Consider the following 21,023-nt stretch of genomic DNA (forward strand, 5'->3'; position numbering starts at 1 on the left):
CCGCCGTGCTCAGAGTGACAGTCCGATTTTCATGAGTTAGTCTCACCTTAGCAGGGTAAAGAAATGCAAATCTTATTCCCCTCGTGACCAGCTGTGAGCAATACGGCGTAAGGGCCCTGCGCTGCTCCGCAACTTTGGTGGAGAAATCTTGAAATAGCATAATCTTGGCCCCCTCATAGGACAGAGATCTGGTTTTCTTGAACAGGTCCAACAGGCGCGCTTTGATTGCATAATTATGGAATCTGGCCAGCACCGGCCTCGGGCGGCCCGGCCCGTCTCCATCGCGACGTTGGCCAACACGATGGACCCGCTCTACCACTACAGGGCCAGCCTGCTCCGCCAGACCCAGCTCCTTCGGCAGCCATCTTTCCACCACATGGAGAAGGTCAGAATCTTTCACTGACTCCGGGAGCCCTATCAGACGGAGGTTCTTTCTGCGGGCCCTGTTCTCCTGGTCCTCCACTCTCTCAAGCAATTGACACACTCGGGTTTCCAAGGAATCAATCCTGCCATCCGCGACCACCGCTCTGTCTTCCTGTGCCGAAACACGTTCCTCCACCTGGTGAATCTGCGTCGCGTGTCCAGCCAGCACATCCTTAATCTCGTCCATTGAAGCATGCAGCTTAGCCAGCTTGTCATCCAGGAGTTGGGATAAGTTCCGCATGGATACCTGTAGCACCTCATCCGAGGTGCGTTCCGCCGGCATCTCCGTCACCTCTGTTTGGGTCCCTGCCATTTTATGTGTCGGTGCCACGCTGCTTCTTGGGGCCTTCGGCGCTCTTGTCGGCATCCCCCGCGCCGCCACCGCAAGTCACGCGTCGAACGCTCCTCAGACCGGCGGGAGCGAACCCGGAAGTGCAGGAGCCGCAGAAAATCAATAAAGTACTGGCGGCGGCAGGCGATTGGGGAGCAGAATGGTGTAGGGAGGACGGAGCTTCGCGTTCAGGCGTCCGTTTATGTTCCTGCCATCACGTGACCCCCTTCCTGCCATCACGTGACCCCCCCATACATTTTCTGATATTAACACAGGAGAGACAAAGACTTCTTGGGAATCCTAATCCTGGCTGCTAAATTGATGGTAAAAGCTTCCTCCAAAGGCTCATACTGGCCCTCTGAAGACCCTCTTATCACGATGTTGAGATTCCAGGAAGGTAAGTGATCTCGGATTGGCAACCCGAGCTTCAGGGCTCCTTTAAAGAATCTAATAATTTCTGGGTGAGCAGCCAGGGAGACTTGCTTCTCTCAGCCTCTAAAGCAAGCCAGGTCTGCCATCTGCACCTTAAGGGATGCCATTGCTAATCCCTTGACAAGGCCCTCTTGAAGGAAGGCCAGTACCAATGATACTGGGGCTTTGTTGGGCTCCAGATTCTCCTTATTGCACTAGCGCTGAAAAATCTCCCATGCCTTGGTTTATGTTGAAAGAGTGGATGGTTTCTTGGCCTTCAGTATGGTGATAATGATCACTTTTTAATATACTTTCTTGGCTAGTGCCGTGCACTCAAGAGCCGTGCCGTAAGACCGTAGCAACCTGGATCTTCTACAGCAATTGGCCCCTATGTGAGCAAGTCCTGATACACCTGGAGCTAGAGACATTTGTGCACTTGTAGGCATACTAGATCCATATACCAAGGACGCCTTGGCCAATCCAGGACCACAAGATCACCCTCCTTGGGTGAGATACAATGCAATGGACCACCTGGCCTGTCAAGAGCCATGGAGGAAATATATTGCAGTCCATGGTTGCACCATGGCATCCAGCCCTGAACTTCCAGTCTCATATTTTCAGATGAAAAACCAAGGCACTTTCTTAACATAAGAATTGCCGCTGCTGGGTCAGACCAGTAGTCCATCGTGCCCAGCAGTCAGCTCACACGGTGGCCCTTAGGTCAAAGACCAGTGCCCTAACTGAGATTAGCCTTACCTGCGTATGTTCCAGTTCAGTAGGAACTTGTTTAACTTTGTCTTGAATCCCTGGAGGGTGTTTTCCCCTATAACAGCCTCCGGAAGAGCATTCCAGTTTTCCACCACTCTCTGGGTGAAGAAGAACTTCCTTATGTTTGTACGGAATCTATCCCCTTTTAGCTTTAGAGAGTGCCCTATCATTCTCTCTACCTTGGAGAGGGTGAACAACCTGTCTTTATCTACTAAGTCTATTCCCTTCATTATCTTGAATGTTTCAATCATGTCTCCTCTTTTCAAGGGAGAAGAGGCCCAGTTTCTCTAATCTCTCACTGTACAGCAACTCCTCCAGCCCCTTAACCATTTTAGTCGCTCTTCTCTGGGCCCTTTCAAGTAGTACTGTGTCCTTTATGTACAGCGACCAGTGCTGGACACAGTATTCCAGGTGAGGGCGTACCATGGCCCGGTACAGCGGCATGACAACCTTCTCCGATCTGTTTGTGATCCACCCATTCCTAGCATTCTGTTCGTCCTTTTCACCACCGTTGCTGTTTACTGTTGCAAATCAGATCGAACGTGGATGCCCCCAAAGTCTGACAATGTTTTGGAATGAGCTACAACACAAGACTTGTATGAATCATTATCAACCTATTTCTTACTGTGCTCTCAGATGCCTGCACTGGTGACTCATCCAAGATATCTACCCAGTTGTTTTGCAGGAAAAAGGTATCTTTCATCGAGCTCAGTATGACTAGAGATTTTAAAAAGTATAAATATGCTGAAATCAAGTGCAAAATAATCTTATGATAAAGTGCTTTAGTGCAATTAAACCAAAATAACAAAATAACTGAAACCAATCTTTAAATCACTCTAGCGCCAGTATTTCGGTTGTAGCAATGTGAAGTTCTTATTGCCCAACGGAGACCCGTTTCACCTGTTTTAAGGCTTCATCAGGGGGTCTACAATGTGGCTACAACAAATCCAAACAAATAATAGGTTATAAACCAACAACAAAAACAAGAAGATAATGTTAAAAACATTATACAGGGATACTCACTGTGCAGCTACGTTCTACTAAAGAAACAAAATAGCGCTAACTTTCAGACGCCAACGCATGCGCTTAAATCAGTTCTACGTTAATAGTAGACAATATCTGTCTCTCACTGAGCATGCGCACCCAGACTGCACAGTGAGTATCCCTGTATAATGTTTTTAACATTATCTTCTTGTTTTTGTTGTTGGTTTATAACCTATTATTTGTTTGGATTTGTTGTAGCCACATTGTAGACCCCTGATGAAACCTTAAAACAGGTGAAACGGGTCCCCGTTGGGCTCGTCAGAAGCACATCAAAAAGAGTAAGCTGATGATTGAGTTAGCTGAGATTTTTGAGGTCGCCAAGACTTCCCTCTCTTGAGGAGCCTTAGAAGAAGTTACCAGAGAACATCTCTTGGGGTGGATGAGATGGGCTAATGTAAGTCTTAGAAGGCTGAGACTTGGAAGGCTTGGCATTAGACAAAGAAGTTAGGCTCTGCTCACAAGTAGTTAATTTGAGTAGCTTGCTCTACTTTTTCTTAAGAGCGATAAATCCCCGGGACCGGATGGCATCCATCCAAGGGTCATCAAGGAACTGAAAGAGACCGTAGCTGAACTGCTTCAACTAACAGCAAATCTGTGAATCAAAACGGGAAAGATTCCGGAGGCCAGGAAGGTAGCAAATGTTACACTGATCTTCAAAAAAGGTTCGAGGGGAGACCTGGGAAACTACAGACCGGCGAGTCTGACCTCTGAACCAGGAAAGATGGTAGAGGCGCTGATAAAGGACTGCATCATTGATCACCTGGACGGACACGGTCTGATGAGGACCAGCCACCACGGTTTCAGCAAAGGCAGATCTTGTTGATGAACTTGCTGCACTTTTTTGAGGGAGTAAACAGACAGATAAACAAGGGTGACCCGGTCGACATTGTATATCTGGACTTTCAAAAGGCGTTCGACAAGGTTCCGCATGAACAACTACTTCGGAAAATTGCAAGCCATGGAATCGAGGGTGAAATACTCATGTGGATTAAAAACTGGCTGTAGCATAGGAAACAGAGAGTGAGGGGAAAAGGAACAATACTCTGACTGGAAGAGCGCCACTAGTGGGGTGCTGCAGGGCTCAGTGCTTGGACCTGTGCTCTTCAACATCTTTATAAATGATCTGGACATAGGTAAGATGAGCGAGGTGATTAAATTTGCCGACGATATGAAGTTATTCAGAGTAGTGAAGACGCAGGGGGATTGCGAAGATCTACAACGTGACATAATCAGGCTCGAGGAATGAGCATCAACATGGCAGATGAGGTTCAACGTGATTAAGTGTAAAGTGATGCATGTCGGTAACAAAAATCTCATGCATGAATACAGGATGTCCGGGTCGGTACTTGGAGAGACCTCCCAGGAAAGGGACTTGGGAGTTTTGATCAACAAGTCGATGAAGCCGTCTACGCAATGTGTGGCGGCAGCAAAACAGGCGAACAGAATGCTAGGAATGATAAAGAAAGGGATCATGAACAGATCGGAGAAGGTTATCATGCCGCTTTATCGGGCCATGGTTCGTCCTCACCTGAAGTACTGCATACAGCACTGGTCGCCACACATGAAGAAGGACACGGTACTACTTGAAAGGGTCCAGAGAAGAGCGACTAAGATGATTAAGGGGTTGGAGGAGCTACCGTACAGCGAAAGATTAGAGAAACTGGGCCTCTTCTCCCTCGAACAGAGGGGACATGATCGAAACATTCAAGGGGATAGATTCCGTACAAACGTAAGGAAGTTCTTCTTCACCCAGAGTGGTGGAAAACTGGAACGCACTCCCGGAGCCTGTCATATGGGAAAACACCCTCCAGGGTTTCAAGACAAAGTTAGACAAGTTCCTGCTGAACAAGGACATGCGCTGGTAGGGCTAGTCTCAGTTAGGGCGCTGGTTTTTGACCAAAGTGCCGCCGCGTGAGCGGACTGCTGGGCATGATGGACCACTGGTCTGACCCAGCAGCTGCATTTCTTATACTCTTATGTTCTCCAAAAAGTTCCTCACCCAAACATGGAATGTTTGCTAGGTGATCTTGGACATTGATATCTAGAAGCTCGGAGCCAGGCTAATGATTTCATGGTAATGGATATGGCTGATGCCCTGAATGTTACATCAAATGTATCAAAAACAAAATGGGCTATGAACTTTCTAATTTGGAAGAGATTATGAATTGTGTTCTGAAACTCTGGAAGATGATCCAAAGAGATATACTGCTCAACAATAGTAAGGTGTTCCCCAACAATAGTAAGGTGTTCCCCACCAGTTGTTTAAAGTAGAATGTCATGAAAAAAGTGTTAACTAAGAGCTCTACTTGCAAGCATGGAATTTTGAAATAGACCATGTCCAAAATTACCCAAGGTATGACCTTCTCTGCCCAATGGCGCTCTGGCATAGACACGTGAACTGGAAGACTTCTTAAGAACAGACTGCACCAGCAGAGACTTGTGTTGCAGCTGTGGCCTATCAAACCCTGGGCATGACTGTGCTCTGTATAAAGAGTCAATCCATCTGGGAGCCATAGATAACGTGAGAAGAGTCTCCCAGTTTTTGAACACGGTGTCCTTGAATAGATAGTGAAAAGGAAACAAATCTTTGGGCACATCATTAAAGTCCAAAGCTTCTAGGAGTTCCACCCTTCACCCCTGGCTCAGAGTCTGTCTCAGGTTTGACTGGCAAGGCTGTTCCCATTTGTCTTATGAATTTAATGACAAACCTTCGGACGGTGACCGATGCCTGGGCAGAGGAGAAGATGGATCAGAAGAAATGTTATATGACTCTGGAGCAGACAAGACAGGTTCAGGGTCAGCATTATCATAGAGAGAGGGATCAGAGTTAATTTTCTGAACTTTAGATGATTCTCTGTAAGAAAGTGAATAAGCAGGCTGGGTCTGACGTTGAGGAGTATGGCGTCAAAGAATCGCTAAGGAGAACTTCTGCGAGTCCACTGATACCGATCTGAGGAAGAGAAGGAAATTTGACACAAAGAGTAGATCTTGACTCACCGCATGGAGAATGAGATCCAATACCATGAGACCTCAATGCTCTCTTAGAAGTGCTTTTTGCATGAGGAGAATGAGATTTAGTATCTTGTGGCTTCGATGTGCCATGCTCAGGCTGGGCTGGTACCAAGGAAGGCTGTGTAAGCAATGGTACCACTTGCATTTGCATTATAGTGGCAAACTCTTGATGCAACAGCTCCTTTATTTAGTCCTGGATAGCCTGCACTGGTACCATTTGCTGAACAGATGGTACGTTTGGTGCAGCAGGGTGTCGCGACATTAGTGACTTTGATAATGAGGCATACCTCAGACACAACACAGCCTGCACTGAAGGAGAACGGTGGCGTCGACACTTAGCATGCATCAAGGGACTCGAAGCAGATAATCCCTACGCTTTCTGGGAAGAAGTTGACTTCTAAGCTAGTTTACTCAAAGCAGGTACCGACTCAGATGTTGAAGGAGGAGTCGATATTGATACCAGAGGAGTGGATGTTAATGCCAGTACTACTGAAGGTACCACTGAAGTCAATGTTGGTACTGCTGATGTCTTGACCTCTAATGATATGGATGTAGACGGTTCCCCGAAAAGTTTCTGCTGCTGAAAGCATCGAGCTTTAAGGAAGCAGGACTGAAATGGAAGGCAGCGGGAACAAGAGTCAGCTCAATGTTCCTGCCCAAGGCACTGAATACACCATTTGTGTGATCAATGAGAAAAATGGCTCGGTTACAATGAGTGCACTTAAACCCTCTGGAAGGCTTCAACATCAAGAGGAAACATTTCAGCAGCAAAATTGAATGAATGAATGATTACACCATTGTGCGATACAGTGGCAGGATGACTTCCTTCGTCCTGGTCGTGATACCCTTTTTAATGATACCCAACATTTTGTTTGCTTTCCTTGAGGCTGAGGCGCACTGCTCCGACGCCTTTAATGTTGTGTCCACCAATACTCCCAGGTCTCTTTCAAGGTTGCTCACCCCTAGCGGTGATCCCCCCATTTTGTAAGTGAACATTGGGTTCTTTTTCCCTATATACCTAAGTACCGAAATAAAAGCAAAGTACACTTCATAAAGAAAGTGATACAAAAAAAGAACCCTGAAGAAAAATAGAAAAATACATAATGGGAAGGCAACTCTGAAAGGACGAAGTCCAAAACACAGAATTGAGGTACTATGAGCTGATGTCGGGCAGGAAGGCACTCACGAAGCTTCATTGAAGCTTAAAGTGACAGTACACTTTTCCCTCCGTGAATGATGTCACCCAAATGTGAAAATATGCTGCCTACTTGTCCTAGGATAATACAAAGTACATAACTTGCATTTTTTTTTGTAATCCAATTTATGCCTCATCTTAGGACAGTGGCTCCCGAACCAGTCAGGTTTTCAGGATATCTGAAATTTATAAGCTACATTTGCAGGCAAATCCAACTCATGATATGTTTAGGGCCTTGCTGAAGACCTATATCTTTTTGGACTGGCATCTTCTTAGATTTTCTTTTTTTTTTAAGGAGGAACATGATCTTAGTTTTTAATTTTTATATTTAGGATTTTAATGAATTTTTACTTTTGTATTAAGCTTATAATCTTGAGGTGGAAAATTACCCCACAGCATCTGATACTTTTTTTTTTTTTTTTTTTGCTTTTCTGACCTTATAATATTGGCGCTCCTCTCTCACTTTGTTTTTTTAAACCACACTGCAGATATCCTATAAACTAGGGATCTCAAAGTCCCTTCTTGAGGGCCGCAATCCAGTCGGGTTTTCAGGATTTCCCCAATGAATATGCATTGAAAGCAGTGCATGCACATAGATCTCATGCATATTCATTGGGGAAATCTTGAAAACCCGACTGAATTGCGGCCCTCAAGGAGGGACTTTGAGACCCCTGCTATAAATCAAACTGGCTGGGAAATCATTCTCTTAGGAAAAAGCAAAACAAATAATTGAATGAATAAATATACAGAAAATTAGGCAGCAACTCTAGAAAAGCACAAAAACTGTCACGATTTACAAAGGATACTGTCATCTTTGCTCTTTTCTGGTGTGCTATCCATCCCAGGTAAAGCAGCAGCTACACGTCTAAACAGCTGAAATAGCAAGAAAAACCAGTGAGAAAAACCAGTAAAAGCAGAGCTGCTAACCTGTAACAAGGGTTCTGCATGGACAATACACTAAACAGCCACACAGAGCGACACCATCAGTAAGAACACAAGACAAAAGTGCCCTCCACAGCCCAGAAAAACCTAGCCTACATAGGTAACCTCACTAGAACAGCTCTCCCCCTCCCCCCCCCAGCTAAGTTATTGATCTGTTGAATCGTGCTCCAACAAAAATATTACATTTCTAAAGCCATGCCTGACCAGGATAAATATCCCCTACTAGCATCCACCCCTGAAGCAGCCTGAAAGCTGAAATGTGGCCACGTCGGGTTTTGAATAAAGTGCAACTTTGCTGATCCTACTGGTCTGCTCCGTGTTTTCTACAAGCGCTTGCTTGTATATCCTGAAAGAAAAAAAGTTTTCAGCAGTTTTCCCACCAAATTGTGCTAAAGTACCCATGGCCTCTGCTAGGGACACAGTCTACAAATGATCAGGCCCTTTCTATCAAGAACACAAAGGTCCAAAATATAACGAAAAGCCCAGACTTCTCTGTTAGCCCCAGCATGACTGAAATCATAGCCAGCACCTTAGGGTCCAAGTACCCTTCCAAAAGCATCACTGCAGCCACTGCCTCAGCCTATCACCAGGATGCCTCGTGTCCAGTACAGTGTGTGCAACCGAAGCTACTCTCAGGCTGCATGATACAGAGAGAACCACCTAGCCCTGGTAGATAAGAACACCCTTACTGGGTCAGACCAATGCTCCATCAAGCCCAATAGCCTGTTCTCACGGTGGTCGATCCAAGTCACTAGTACCCGGCCAAAACCCAAGGAGTAGCAACACTCCATGCTACCGATCCAGGGCAAGCAGAGGCTTCCCCCATGTCTTTCTCAATAACAGACTACGGATTTTTTCTCCAGGAAATTGTCCAAACCTTTCTTAAAAACTCTGGCAACACGTTCCAGAGCTTAACTTTTCTCTGAGTAAAAAAAATATTTCCTCCCATTGGTTTTAAAAGTGTCTTATCATATCTCTCCTCTCCCGCCTTTCCTCCAAAGTATACATATTGAGATCTTTAAGCCTGTCTCCATACGCCTCATAATGAAAACCACCAACCATTTTAGTTGCCTTCCTCTGGACTGACACCATCCTGTTTATATCTTTTTGAAGATGCAGTCACCTAGGCCTAGTGCAGCGGTCTGCAATCTTTTTAAAGCAAAGAGCCATGTTATCATAAATATCTGAGCCAAAATTTACAAAGAGCCGCAATGGGTAGAGAAGGTGATTTGAGGTATGTGATATGGGTTAAGCTCTGGAACACATTACCAGAGGTTGTGGTAAGAATGGATAGCATAGTTGATTTTAAGAAAGATTTTGTACAATTTCCTGGAGGAAAAGTCCATAGTCTGTTATTGAGAAAGACATGGGGGAAGCCTCTGCTTGCCCTGGATCGGTACCATGGAATGTTGCAACTCTTTGGGTTTTGGCCAGGAACTAAGGACCTGGATTAGCCACTGTGAGAACGGGCTACTGGGCTTGATGGACTGTTGGTCTGACCCAGTAAGGCTATTCTTATGTTCTTATATGCATTTAGCACAAAAACAAAAGTTCAAGTACTTGCAGAAAATAATGAAAAGAAATTTAATGAGACTTTTTACGTTGTATTTCCGCAGAGTTGTTTGGCGTTCAACATTTCTTCTTCTCTCATCCCCCAGACCATGTGAAGCATCTTTTGTCTCTGCTCACCAGCCCCACCCCCATTTCTCCTTCTCTCCTCCTTCTGCATTTCTCCCTCCATTCCTTCCACCACTATGTCCAACTTTCCTCCCTCTTGCATCCATTTCCATCTGTTCCACTGTTCCCTCTCCAAGAAATCCAACATTTCTTCCTTTCATCTCTCTCTTCCCCATGCATCTCTATCTTACTCCTCTCTCACCACCATGTCCAAAAAATCTCTCTTCCTCCCTATGCCCAACAATTTTCCTCTTTCTTCTTTTACTCATGGCTCTGTGAAGAAACACTTGCAGCTACCTGAGAGGAAGGAGGAATAGGCCACCAGGAGGTAGGTACACATCACGAGATCCCCACAAGAGAAGAGCCGCAGCCATGTGGTCAAAGCGCCGCATATGGCCCACGAGCCACCAGTTGCTGACCCCGGACCTAATGGTTAGAGCAGCTAACTTAGCACCCTGAAGTTGTAAGTTTGATTCCCACTGCAACTCCTTGTGACCTGTCTAAAATATGTAAACCGCTTTGATTGTAACCACATAGAAAAATCGGTTTATCAAGTCCCATCTCCTTTATAATTCCCGGTGGGGTTCATAAAAACACACAAAATGCTAATATTTTCAGAAATCTTGATATTGTTTTACTCTCCTATATTTATTGTTTATTCAATATTTGAATTTATTTTGTTTTGCTAAGTTATGCTGAATCCTTATATTATTTTTGGCTGTGTTAATTTGACCCTTTCTTTTGCATGTATTTTGCTTTTCTGCCTTTTGGTACAGGCAGTGATCAGATTTGGTTTTTGGGTTGGTTTGGGGTTTTTTAGAGGGGGAGGTTGCACATTCTATATTATTGGCTAGTTTGTGAGGAAGGTCTTATGATAATATATATATCCTTTCTCTATCTTATCTCTAGCTTTCCTAACTCTAATGGAGTTCCGTTCCTAATTTGTCTGTATTTTACTGTAAATCTCTTAGATCTGTAATATGCTTATGCGGTATATGAAATGTAAATAAAACAGACAAAACCAAAGATAAAGCAATCAAAAACATGCTGCTTTCCATCAATTGTTGTCCTCTACCACAATCAAGATGCAAAAACAAATGTTTTAATAACTCTTACTAGGGTTCTCAGCCAGTCAGGTTTTCATTAGGGACATCCTGAAAACTTAACTGGCTGGGTGTGTCCTGAAGACTGGGCTAAGAGCCCCTACTCTAGAGATATCATCTATTACCAAATCAGAGTGATGGGACTTTACTCAACCGTTGCCTTCCAACTAAAATAACCCCCCCCACACACACACACACAAAAAAAAAAACACCAGTGCTATCAGAACACCAACTAGGCTGCACTACTATTATGAACTTCAAAATTAAGACGACACAAAACCATCATGGGCAATAAACCTCAAAGCCCGAGGATGAGTCTGCTGTTGCATCGGAAGGAACAAATTGACCCACTGAGAAGAGAAGAGCTTCTACCTACCTGTTTGACATTATATCCAGTCTTTGCACTGGTCTCAATGAACATCACATTCAGTTCTTTGGCTCTCTGCTCACCTTCTTCTGTAGTAATTTGCCTAGATGGAGCAGGTTGGAGTAGAGAGAGAACGCAGAAGTTAGAAATCCAGGACCACTGCTCCTGGCAAAAGACAGAGGACATGAGCTATGTACAAAGAAACTAAGACATTTTCTTCATTTTTCAGGTAGGATTAGTGCAAGCAACTAGAAATATTTTTCTAGCCTGAATAGTATTAATATCTTCTGCTTGTGAAACCACATGTCTTCTGAAACAACCTGTTGCATCAGAGAAGGATTAAAGCTTTCGGTGATGATCACCATTCATCTTGAGACAAATTACATTACATTGATGTCTTCTATCCAGTTCTAGGCGGTTTACAAATTCTACTCTTGACAACACTTTGCTATTATTTTTTCTAGTAGATAGGTGTGTAGATAGGATATTCTGCTCATGCTCGTGAGTTGTGCAGAAGGAATCCACTCCAGGTTTTCAACTCCTCCTCTTTCTCCAAAGGGCTCTGCTGCCTCCTTCAGTTTGTACCAAAGTAGGCAATAGCAATATATAAAAACACATAAGGGGACACTCCCTGAAATACACTTCTGTCTGCTCTGAAAGAAGTGTAACAAACATGGTAAATATCATAATTGGCTTTGGGACAATCAATCTATGCGTCCTTTTGAAATGTTACAGGAGGAATATGGCTTGGTGGCTAGAGATTCGTTTTTATATAAACGCTTAGGGACTTATCTCTACAAATGGGCCTTTTGGGAGCTTTCGTTAAGTGATACTTGGCTTGAATAAGCTTTACGGGCTGGGGTTGAGGGGGGGTTGTTTCTCGCTTATATCAGGCTTTATTGAAATGAGAATCCCCTATTGATCCCTATAAATTGGCCTGGGAAAAAGATATGCCTGTGGGGTGTAGTTTGCCCAATGGGGATGCGCTATATCGCAAATTGTTCAAATTGACTTTATCCCTTCATTTTATAGAAAATGGCTATAAAATGTATTATAGATGGTATTACATCCCCACTCGGTTATTTTCTATTTTACCTGAGGGTACGGATCGATGCTGGCACGGCTGTGGACAGAAGGGGGATTTCATACATATATGGTGGACATGTCGAGCAGTGCAATTATATTGGTAGCAGGTGGGTTGTGTAATAGTTAATATATTCTAATGGACTGTTGTCTGGTTTTACTCTTCATGAGCAGAAATTAACAGCCTATGTATTTACGGCTGCTCGCTTGGCTTTAGCACAATGCTGGCGCTCTCCCAATATCCCTGCTTTGTCAACTGTTTACTCTCGTTTAGATTATTTGCAACTGATATCTAAACTGACAGCCTTGCGCCATAATACATTGGTTTCTTATTCTAAAATTTGGGACCCTTATATACAATGGAGACAGCTCTCTCCTTAATGTTGAAGGTTAAGGTTAGGAGGGTTGGCCTGACCCCCCCCCTTTTTTTTTGTGCTTTATTGAATGCTTTGATCTGTGATATACATACACTTGTCACTGTATTGTTAATTTTGGCTTTTGTTGGGGGGGGGTTGGGATGGGTGGATATTTTTCTTTTGTGTTATTTCACATTGAACATAAGCAATGCCTCCACTGGGTCAGACCTGAGGTCCATCGTGTCCAGCAGTCCGCTCACGCGGTGGCCCAACAGTAATCCTCTATTTATACCCCTCTATCCCCTTTTCCAGAAGGAAATTATCCAATCCTTTCTTGAACCCCAGTACCGTACTCTGCCCTGTTACGCCCTCTGGAAGCGCATTCCAGGTGTCCACCACACATTGGTAAAGAAGAACTTCCTAGCATTCGTTTTGAACCTGTCCCCTTTCAACTTTTCCGAATGCCCTCTTGTTCTTTTATTTTTTTGAAAGTTTGAAGAATCTGTCCCTCTCTACTCTCTCTATGCCCTTCATGATCTTGTAAGTCTCTATCATATCCCCTCTAAGTCTCCTCTTATCCAGGGAAAGGAGACCCAGTTTCTCCAGTCTCTCAGCGTATGAAAGGTTTTCCATCCCTTTTATCAGACGTGTCGCTCTCCTCTGAACCCTCTCGAGTAACGCCATGTCCTTCTTAAGATACGGCGACCAATACTGGACGCAGTATTCCAGATATGGGCGCACCATCGCCCGATACAACGGCAGAATAACTTCTTTCGTTCTGGTTATAATACCCTTCTTGATTATACCTAACATTCTATTCGCTGAGAGATGTTGAGGGGAGGGGGGAGGGATTTTGTTATGTTGATTACTGTAATTTTTTGGTTTTTGTACTGCTTTTAATTTCTTAATAAAACTTGTTAAATTTTATGTATAACAATTTTTATTGAAAGAATCAAATAATCAGTACAATAGGATAATACAAAAATACATTCAATACAATAAGAATTACAATAATATTTCATACAAATTTAAATCATTCTTTCAAATTTAATTTCCATATGAATTAATTCAATCTTATCTACACCCCCCTTAATTATATGTCCCCCATCTCTGGCCCAGCAGCTCCATGAGTCACGTTTAGCTTTACATAAATTGCATTTGGAAACTTTAGCATCTCAGCTGGAAAAAATACAACAGACACATTTTGAATTTGGCAATAAAGCTAGCTCTTTACTGGCACACAATCTGAAGCAGCAGCAGAAGGCAATGCATAATTTTATCCCCTCTATTTATGGCTCTGATGGTACTCTACACCAGTGTTTCGCAACCTTTTCAAGCCAAGTACCCCATAAGCCTAACAAATACCAACAGAGTACCCCCGCCTAAACTCCGCCCCTGACTCCATCCCATAATACTAAGTGTAATGTAATTTCTTCCATACATTTTTCATATACACACAATATAATCTCATTAATACATAATGGTAACCACAAAATTAAAAAAAAATAATAAAACACACAAAGCACACTGTACGCACAGAAAATGTTAATTATTTATATTTGGGGGGTTTCAAAGATGTCAAGGCAGATGACTTTAAAATATGCAATGTCACCTCAGTAACAACTATAGAAAAAGACAAATATAGTGCAAAATATAGACATCAGATATAAATTCTCAAAACTGACATTTTGATCACTACATTGAAAATGAAATCATTTTTCCTACCTTTGTCGTCTGATTTCATGAGTCTCTGGTTGCACTTTCTTCTGACTGTGCATCCAATATTTATTTATTTCGCATGCTTCCTCTCCTCTAGACCTCACTCCATTCCCCAACAAATATTTCTCATCTTCCTTTCTCCTTGTGGACCATCTCTTTCCCTCTCATTCACACACTCAGGCCCAACAATAATCCCTTTCTATTCCCTACCGCCCTACTTCCTATGTCCCAAGTTAGTGCCCCTTCCTCCATCCCTCCTTCCTATGTCCCAAGTAAGTGCCCCCTGCTCCCTCCCTCCTTCCTTCCTATGTCCCGAATTCCTATGTTCATCCTTCCTGTCTTCCTAACTGCCTTCCAGCCTTTGTCCCACCCACTTCCTCCCTCCCCCGAAACTGCACCGAAGCCTGCCTGCCCCCAAGCCAACCCTCCGTCGATTCCTCCTCCTTCCCAGTCCACCACCTGCCAGCTCCATTTAATTACCTCACACTGCTGCCACAACACCGGGAAGGGCCAGACGTGTGCAGCAATCGATTGCACGCCACCGGCCCACAAGCCTGCACCCTGACATCAATTCTAACGTCGGAGAGAAGGTCCGGGCCAGCCAAGCAAATAGATCTCATGCATATTCATTGGGGAAATCCTGAAAACCTGACCTGGAGAGGGCCGAGGTTGGACGCCCCTGGTCCATTACATCCAGAGGTGAAAGAGAGATCTGCATGTCACCTTTACACCAAGGCAGTGGGGGGGAAAAACTCTCTCCTACCTAGTCTCTATAGCAAGCAATCTGACTGAAAATGGTCATAAAATGCTATTTCGTTGGTATTATACCCCAGTTCGCCTCCATGCTTTATCATTTGGGGAATAGGGACTATTGGCAGGCTTGTAGTTGGCAGGGGGGTATGTATCATGTATGATGACCTGTCCAAAACTGCTGAATCATTGATTGGCTATTTTTTCTATGGCTTCCCAGGTCACTGGAGCCCATTACCCGGTTAAAACTGAGCATTGTTTACTACAAGTCAGGCCCTCAGGGGTTTAGCCTGCTACCATTAAACTGGCCTACTGCATCTTTGTAGCAGTGAGATTAGTACTGGCAAGAGTGGGAAAAAAAAGAAATCAACACTTCCTTCTTTGAGGATGGTTTATCAAACTGGATTATAATTTTTTTGAATGCTAAGTTAACTGCTTTGAAAACTGGTCAGTTGACGAACTTTCTATAAAATTTGAAACCCATTCATTTCTTGGATGGAAAGCTTGCAAGAGGAATCTTTTTTTTTCAAATTCTTTATTCAATTTCATCTTATATCAAGTACACAATATTACATCATTTAAAACTTTTACACATCACTTGAATTTCTTTCTATTGTCATCGTAAATACATAAATTTATTCCCTCCCCACCCACCCTTCCTACAAAAATTTCAATCAAAAATATCATATAAATATTGTATTCTTATCTATTGATTAAACCTTTAATAGAACTTTATACCATCCCCCCTCCCCCTATGTATAAATATACTGTCAGTGGAAAATGATGTCTAATTATTGCAATAATTTGTCAATGGCCCCTAAATCTTTTTAAACTTGTTATAATTCCCTCTTTGTATGGCAATTGTTCTTTCCATTTTGTAAATGTGGCACAACGAATTCCACCAGAATGTATAGCTAAGATTATTGTAATTTTTCCAGTTACTGGTGATATGTTGCATGGCGACTCCTGTCATAATCAATAGAAGTTTATTATTGCTTGATGAAATTTGACTTTTTGTTCTCATTGACATACCAAACAGAATTGTATCATATGATAGAAACATAGAAACATAGAAAGATGACGGCAGAAAAGGGCCAAGGCCCATCAAGTCTGCCCACTCTATAGACCCTCCCCTTAATACTATACAATGTTTTACCCTGACCCACTTAGGGATCCCACATGGGCGTCCCATTTATTCTTAAAATCTGGCACGCTGCTGGCCTCGATCACCTGTACTGGAAGCTTGTTCCATTGATCAATCACTCGCTCCGTGAAGAAATACTTTCTGGTGTCGCCGTGAAATTTTCCGCCCTTGAGTTTGAGCGGGTGCCCCCTTGTGGTTGAGGGGCCTCTGAGAAGGAAAATGTTATCTTCCACTTCTATACGTCCGGTGACGTATTTAAACGTCTCAATCATGTCTCCCCTCTCCCTGCGTTCGAGAGTGTAGAGCTGCAAATTGTTTAGTCTTGCCTCGTACGAGAGACCTTTAAGCCCTGAGACCATTCTGGTGGCCATCCTTTGGACCGACTCGACCCTCTGCATGTCTTTGCGATAATGTGGCCTCCAGAATTGCACGCAGTATTCCAGATGAGGTCTCACCATGGTCCTGTATAATGGCATTATGACTGCAGGCTTTCTGCTGACGAAACTTCATGTAATGCTACATGGTTTTCTAATAAACAATTTATTTGAGACCAAATTGATTTCCAAAAGGCCATGATACAGGGGCAATAAAATATTAAATGATCTAGGGTCCCTGCTTCGAGATTACAATGCCAGCATCTATTAGACTTAGAGCTATCTAACTTTTGTAATCGAACTGGAGTCCAATATAATTTGACTGGGGCACTTACAAGTTTGTATAACTGGATCTTTTATCTTTGTATGGAGTTGTGGGATTATTATGGGGATCTTTGTGTCAGCGGTGTGGGAGGATCGAGGTGTCAGCGGTGTGGGAGGAGCCTGGTTTTGTGGGTTAGAGATGTACACTGCTATTTCTGATTTATAAAGGCTCTTATCCTCTATTTTTTTCTTTCTGTACTCCTTTGTCTGTTCTTAAAAATTTTCCAATAAAGAAACTTAAAAAAATAAAGAGGTTTAACAGAGCTGAGGGCTCAGATCAACCCTTTGGCTGATGGCCCCCAGTGAATCTTGCTTACTTGCTCCTGCATATGACCCTGAGTCTACATGCAGGAAGGGCTTGCTCCAAGACAACAAAGGCATATAGATAGACCCCTCATCCTCCAAGGTCCACCGAATCCTGGCCAGCCTCTGATTCTGAGACAGGCATGCTCTGGAAGCCCAAACCCCTCATGCGCCTCCTGGGTCGCTGCCAGACCTCTCCAGGGGATCTTGGCCATCCAACTAAGTTTTCCACATTAGATTAACAAATTCAGGGGAAAATGGTTACTCCATCTTGTGTCTCTTGGGCTTTGCAACTTCCACACTCGTACACTTAGGTAAGATTTTCTTCTCGCAGACAGGCTTTCAAATGTCTCTTCAGTCCTAGAGACTTGAAGGGAGGCTGAGATCAAAGCTCTCACTCCCCCCCTTTCTCACGCTGCATGGCACGTACTACAAGGGCACTCTTCCAGCATCCATCCAACGTAAATTTGGCATAAATTAGGGATAAAAGAGACAGAGGATTCAATCCCTGCACATTTTGAAACAAAACAAGAAGATTTGAAGGTTCTGGAGAACTTTTGAAAAAAAATTGGGACATCCAAGATAACTGCTGCTGCAGCGTTTTCACTCCAAAAAAGACTTAGCAAAACAACTCAGAAAATAGGATTTTAGAGGTGGGGAGCCTTACAGAAGGGGCAGAAACCCTTAAAACGAGCTTTTTCAGACCCTCTCCCCCCAATTTTTCCCCATAGGCTGTAAACAGCTTTACTCATTGTGACCTGTGCTGTGGAAGTGCTGCAGCCTGCCTCAACTTTAAAAATAGCTGGATCTGAGAGAAGAAATCATTGCCTCAATGGAACTGTCCTCCAAATGCTAAAATCTTTAGGCTGCCAGTCATACCAAAGTCTGACTGATCCTCAATCCCCTCAGTCACGCACACGCAAAAGGAGGGGAGGCAAAACGCAGCTGCACCTAGTAGGTGAGCAAAGCTTCTAGGGGTCCGAACCCCAAGCTCCACAATGTTTCTGCAGGCTGGATAACGGCACCAAAAGTTGCAAAAAAAGAAATCCACCGGAAAAAAAAGAAAAGAAATATTCCTTCTGCACAGCTCACAAGCATGGGCAGAATACCCTACAGTCTAGAATGACACACCTATTACATTAGAACAGAGAGAATAAGAAGAGTACCTTTACAATAAAAACAAACCCCAAAGATGCCCTGAAACAGAAGGCCACTTTCTAAAGCACCTCCTATTTGCTAGCACACTTTATTTATGTGGAAGAGCATGGCTGTGGAATCAGTGTAAGAAAATTTGTGCCTGTAAAGAATCTTGCTCATGAAGTCCATAGGAGAGCTTGGTCCCCTCTGCTATATACGTACCTGCTTCACATTATATTCTGCTTTAGTACTGGTGTTAACATACATCACATTCAGCTCCTGGGGCCTCTCTCTCACCCTCCTCTATAGAAACTTGTCTACAGCAATGAGAACAAATAAAAAAGAAAAATACAAAAACGTAAAAGAAACTTAAAAAGCCAAATGAAAACTAAATATTAATAAGAGATGGCCTCAGATCTGCAAATTAACATCAGAAGTAAAATAAAAATTGATGGAAAAAATACAAGATCAAATTAAAAAATAATTAATTGTGTCCAGAGCTGGTTAAGCCATGTTTGAGCTAGACCAGACCCCTAGTTAAAGTAAAAGGTTTATTAGCAGGTTTGGGGTCTTACATTTCGTACTTACTCTTCTTCCCCACATTAGCACAGGGATCTTCCTGGAAACACTACATGCCCCCATTCATCTTGTAGTTAAAAACATGCACAACTAGTGTTGTAAAAAGTAGTAAATTCCAGCCCCACATACTGTCGTGAGAATGTCAGCAATGTTTCTCTCTCTCTGAAGGAAGATTCTGAGACACAGCAGAGAAATGCAAGACTGCAAAGAGTGGCCAATCCAAAGCAAGCTCTGCAATATAAATCTGGAGAAACCTTAACAAGGGTTTCTTTCCTCCAGTGACCCAACACTAACTTCAATCGATTTGTAAACTAAGAATTCAACCATTAACCTTAAGAACTATATAGCTTTCTACTTCTTCCTTTATATAAGATTGTATAGATGTCTTTGAATTGTTGACCTCTTTGCTGATTGTCCAGCGCTTCTTGTTGTAAACAGCCTCGAACTTTTCATGGCTTTGGCAGTATATAAAAATAAAATTATTATTATTATATTCTAGGTCTCGTTTCAAAACATCCGAGACTATCTACAGTCTCCAGTTACACTAAGAGAGATCCCTGCAACCCTTTACTAATATAGCCCTCTGCCACTTAAGGATTTGTAAGGAGATTTAAGAAACTTTCTCCAATGTGGTCCCATTTTAGCAGGTGGAAAATCACATGACCCCAAATAGTGATGAAATAAATTAGTTACCAGAGGCAGTACATTGTGTTAAACGTTTCAGTAATATATAAATATGGAAGGATAACTATGGCAAATCCTAACCAGTAAGTTGTATATTAATATTAGGCCCCTAGTATGTGCTAAGTTAGGATAAAAACATGTATTGTAATCTTGTACTGAAATTATGTATGTTTAACCTGTAACCCGTTCTGGTGACAACAGGATAGAAAAAATAAAGTAATTATCTGTCACACACGAGTTGGACGTGGGATCTGTGTCTGCAACTGTGCATGACTGAATGGATTTGGATGTGTGTCAGGTACCATCACCTCTCCTCTCCTCCACCTCTTTCCCTTCTTTCATCTTCCTTCAACAGTAGCCCCCTCTCTTGCATACCCCCCATTCTCAAACTCACCCCCTAGATTCATTCACTTGCCCCCTTCCCCACCTCTCATCCTGCCTCCACTGCATAGTTCATGCTGTCTCAGTCACCCCTCACTACTTCAGACTAAACCCCCTATCCTCAGTCACCGCAAATTCATTTCCTCTCTCAAATAGCACCACAGACCCATTCTCCTGTCTCATCCCCTCAAAATTCATCCATTTAATACCTTATCTCTGCTCCCCAGGTTGACACCTCCTTTCCCTTCCCAAGCTCAACTTTTCCTGCCATCAATCCCTTCCCACTTTGTCTTGTGTGAGCCAGGAAAACCATCTCTTCCTCTTACTTGGCCAGTGGTTGCAATAATTTTCATGCAGAGGAGATGGAGGACAGCAGGCTTTGGCTAGCAGAGGTGACTACCTGCAAGGGGAAAGAGCAGGCTTGGGCTGATAGCACTGAGGGAAGGTTAAAAGAGATCATCTGACAGTAGCAATCAGTTGTAAAGGGGAGGCAGATCAGAGTAGATCTGAACTGGCAGTGATGGAAATCTGAAAAGATGTCAACTAGGTTTCAGCTCACAGCAGTGACTGCCAAGATACTGATATGGTGACTAAAAGTACCTGCTCAATTCCTTTAAGCGCAAGCAAAAGATATACAGAGGATAATAATAACTTTATTTTTCTATACCGCCATAGTCAGGCGACTTCTAGGCGGTTCACATTGGAAGAAGGCTGGACAGTCAGCGAATAAGGAGCCTAAAATAGAAAAGTTACATAAACAAGTTACATACTAATTTAAGTTCCATGGGTAAAGAATACATGAAAAAATGGAGCTTCCTGAGAGATTGAATAGTGATTACGGGGGGGGGGGGGGTTGTTTTTGTTTAAGGTGGTCTGTTTTAGTCAATGAATTTGTCGAATAGGGCGGTTTTCATTG

At 43.2% G+C, this 21,023-nt stretch overlaps 1 protein-coding gene across 3 annotated transcripts in view; it reads right to left on the reverse strand.

Moving 5' to 3' along the window:
- The window catches only part of RAB41 (RAB41, member RAS oncogene family), an 87,785-nt gene that overhangs the window by 12,879 nt on the left and 53,883 nt on the right, over positions 1–21,023 (reverse strand). For 2 of the 3 annotated variants that reach the window (XR_004539396.1, XM_033943930.1), the window contains exon 6: positions 11,283–11,376. Coding sequence is in view for 2 of the 3 variants with exons in the window: in XM_033943930.1 (XP_033799821.1) it covers positions 11,283–11,376 (94 nt within the window). In the remaining variant the exon portion in view is untranslated. Of the gene's footprint in view, positions 1–7,990; positions 8,058–11,282; positions 11,377–21,023 lie in introns of all 3 variants that reach the window. The other variant, XM_033943929.1, reaches the window with a different exon arrangement.

This window comes from Geotrypetes seraphini, chromosome 5, assembly GCF_902459505.1.
Source record: "Geotrypetes seraphini chromosome 5, aGeoSer1.1, whole genome shotgun sequence".
NCBI lineage: Eukaryota > Metazoa > Chordata > Amphibia > Gymnophiona > Dermophiidae > Geotrypetes > Geotrypetes seraphini.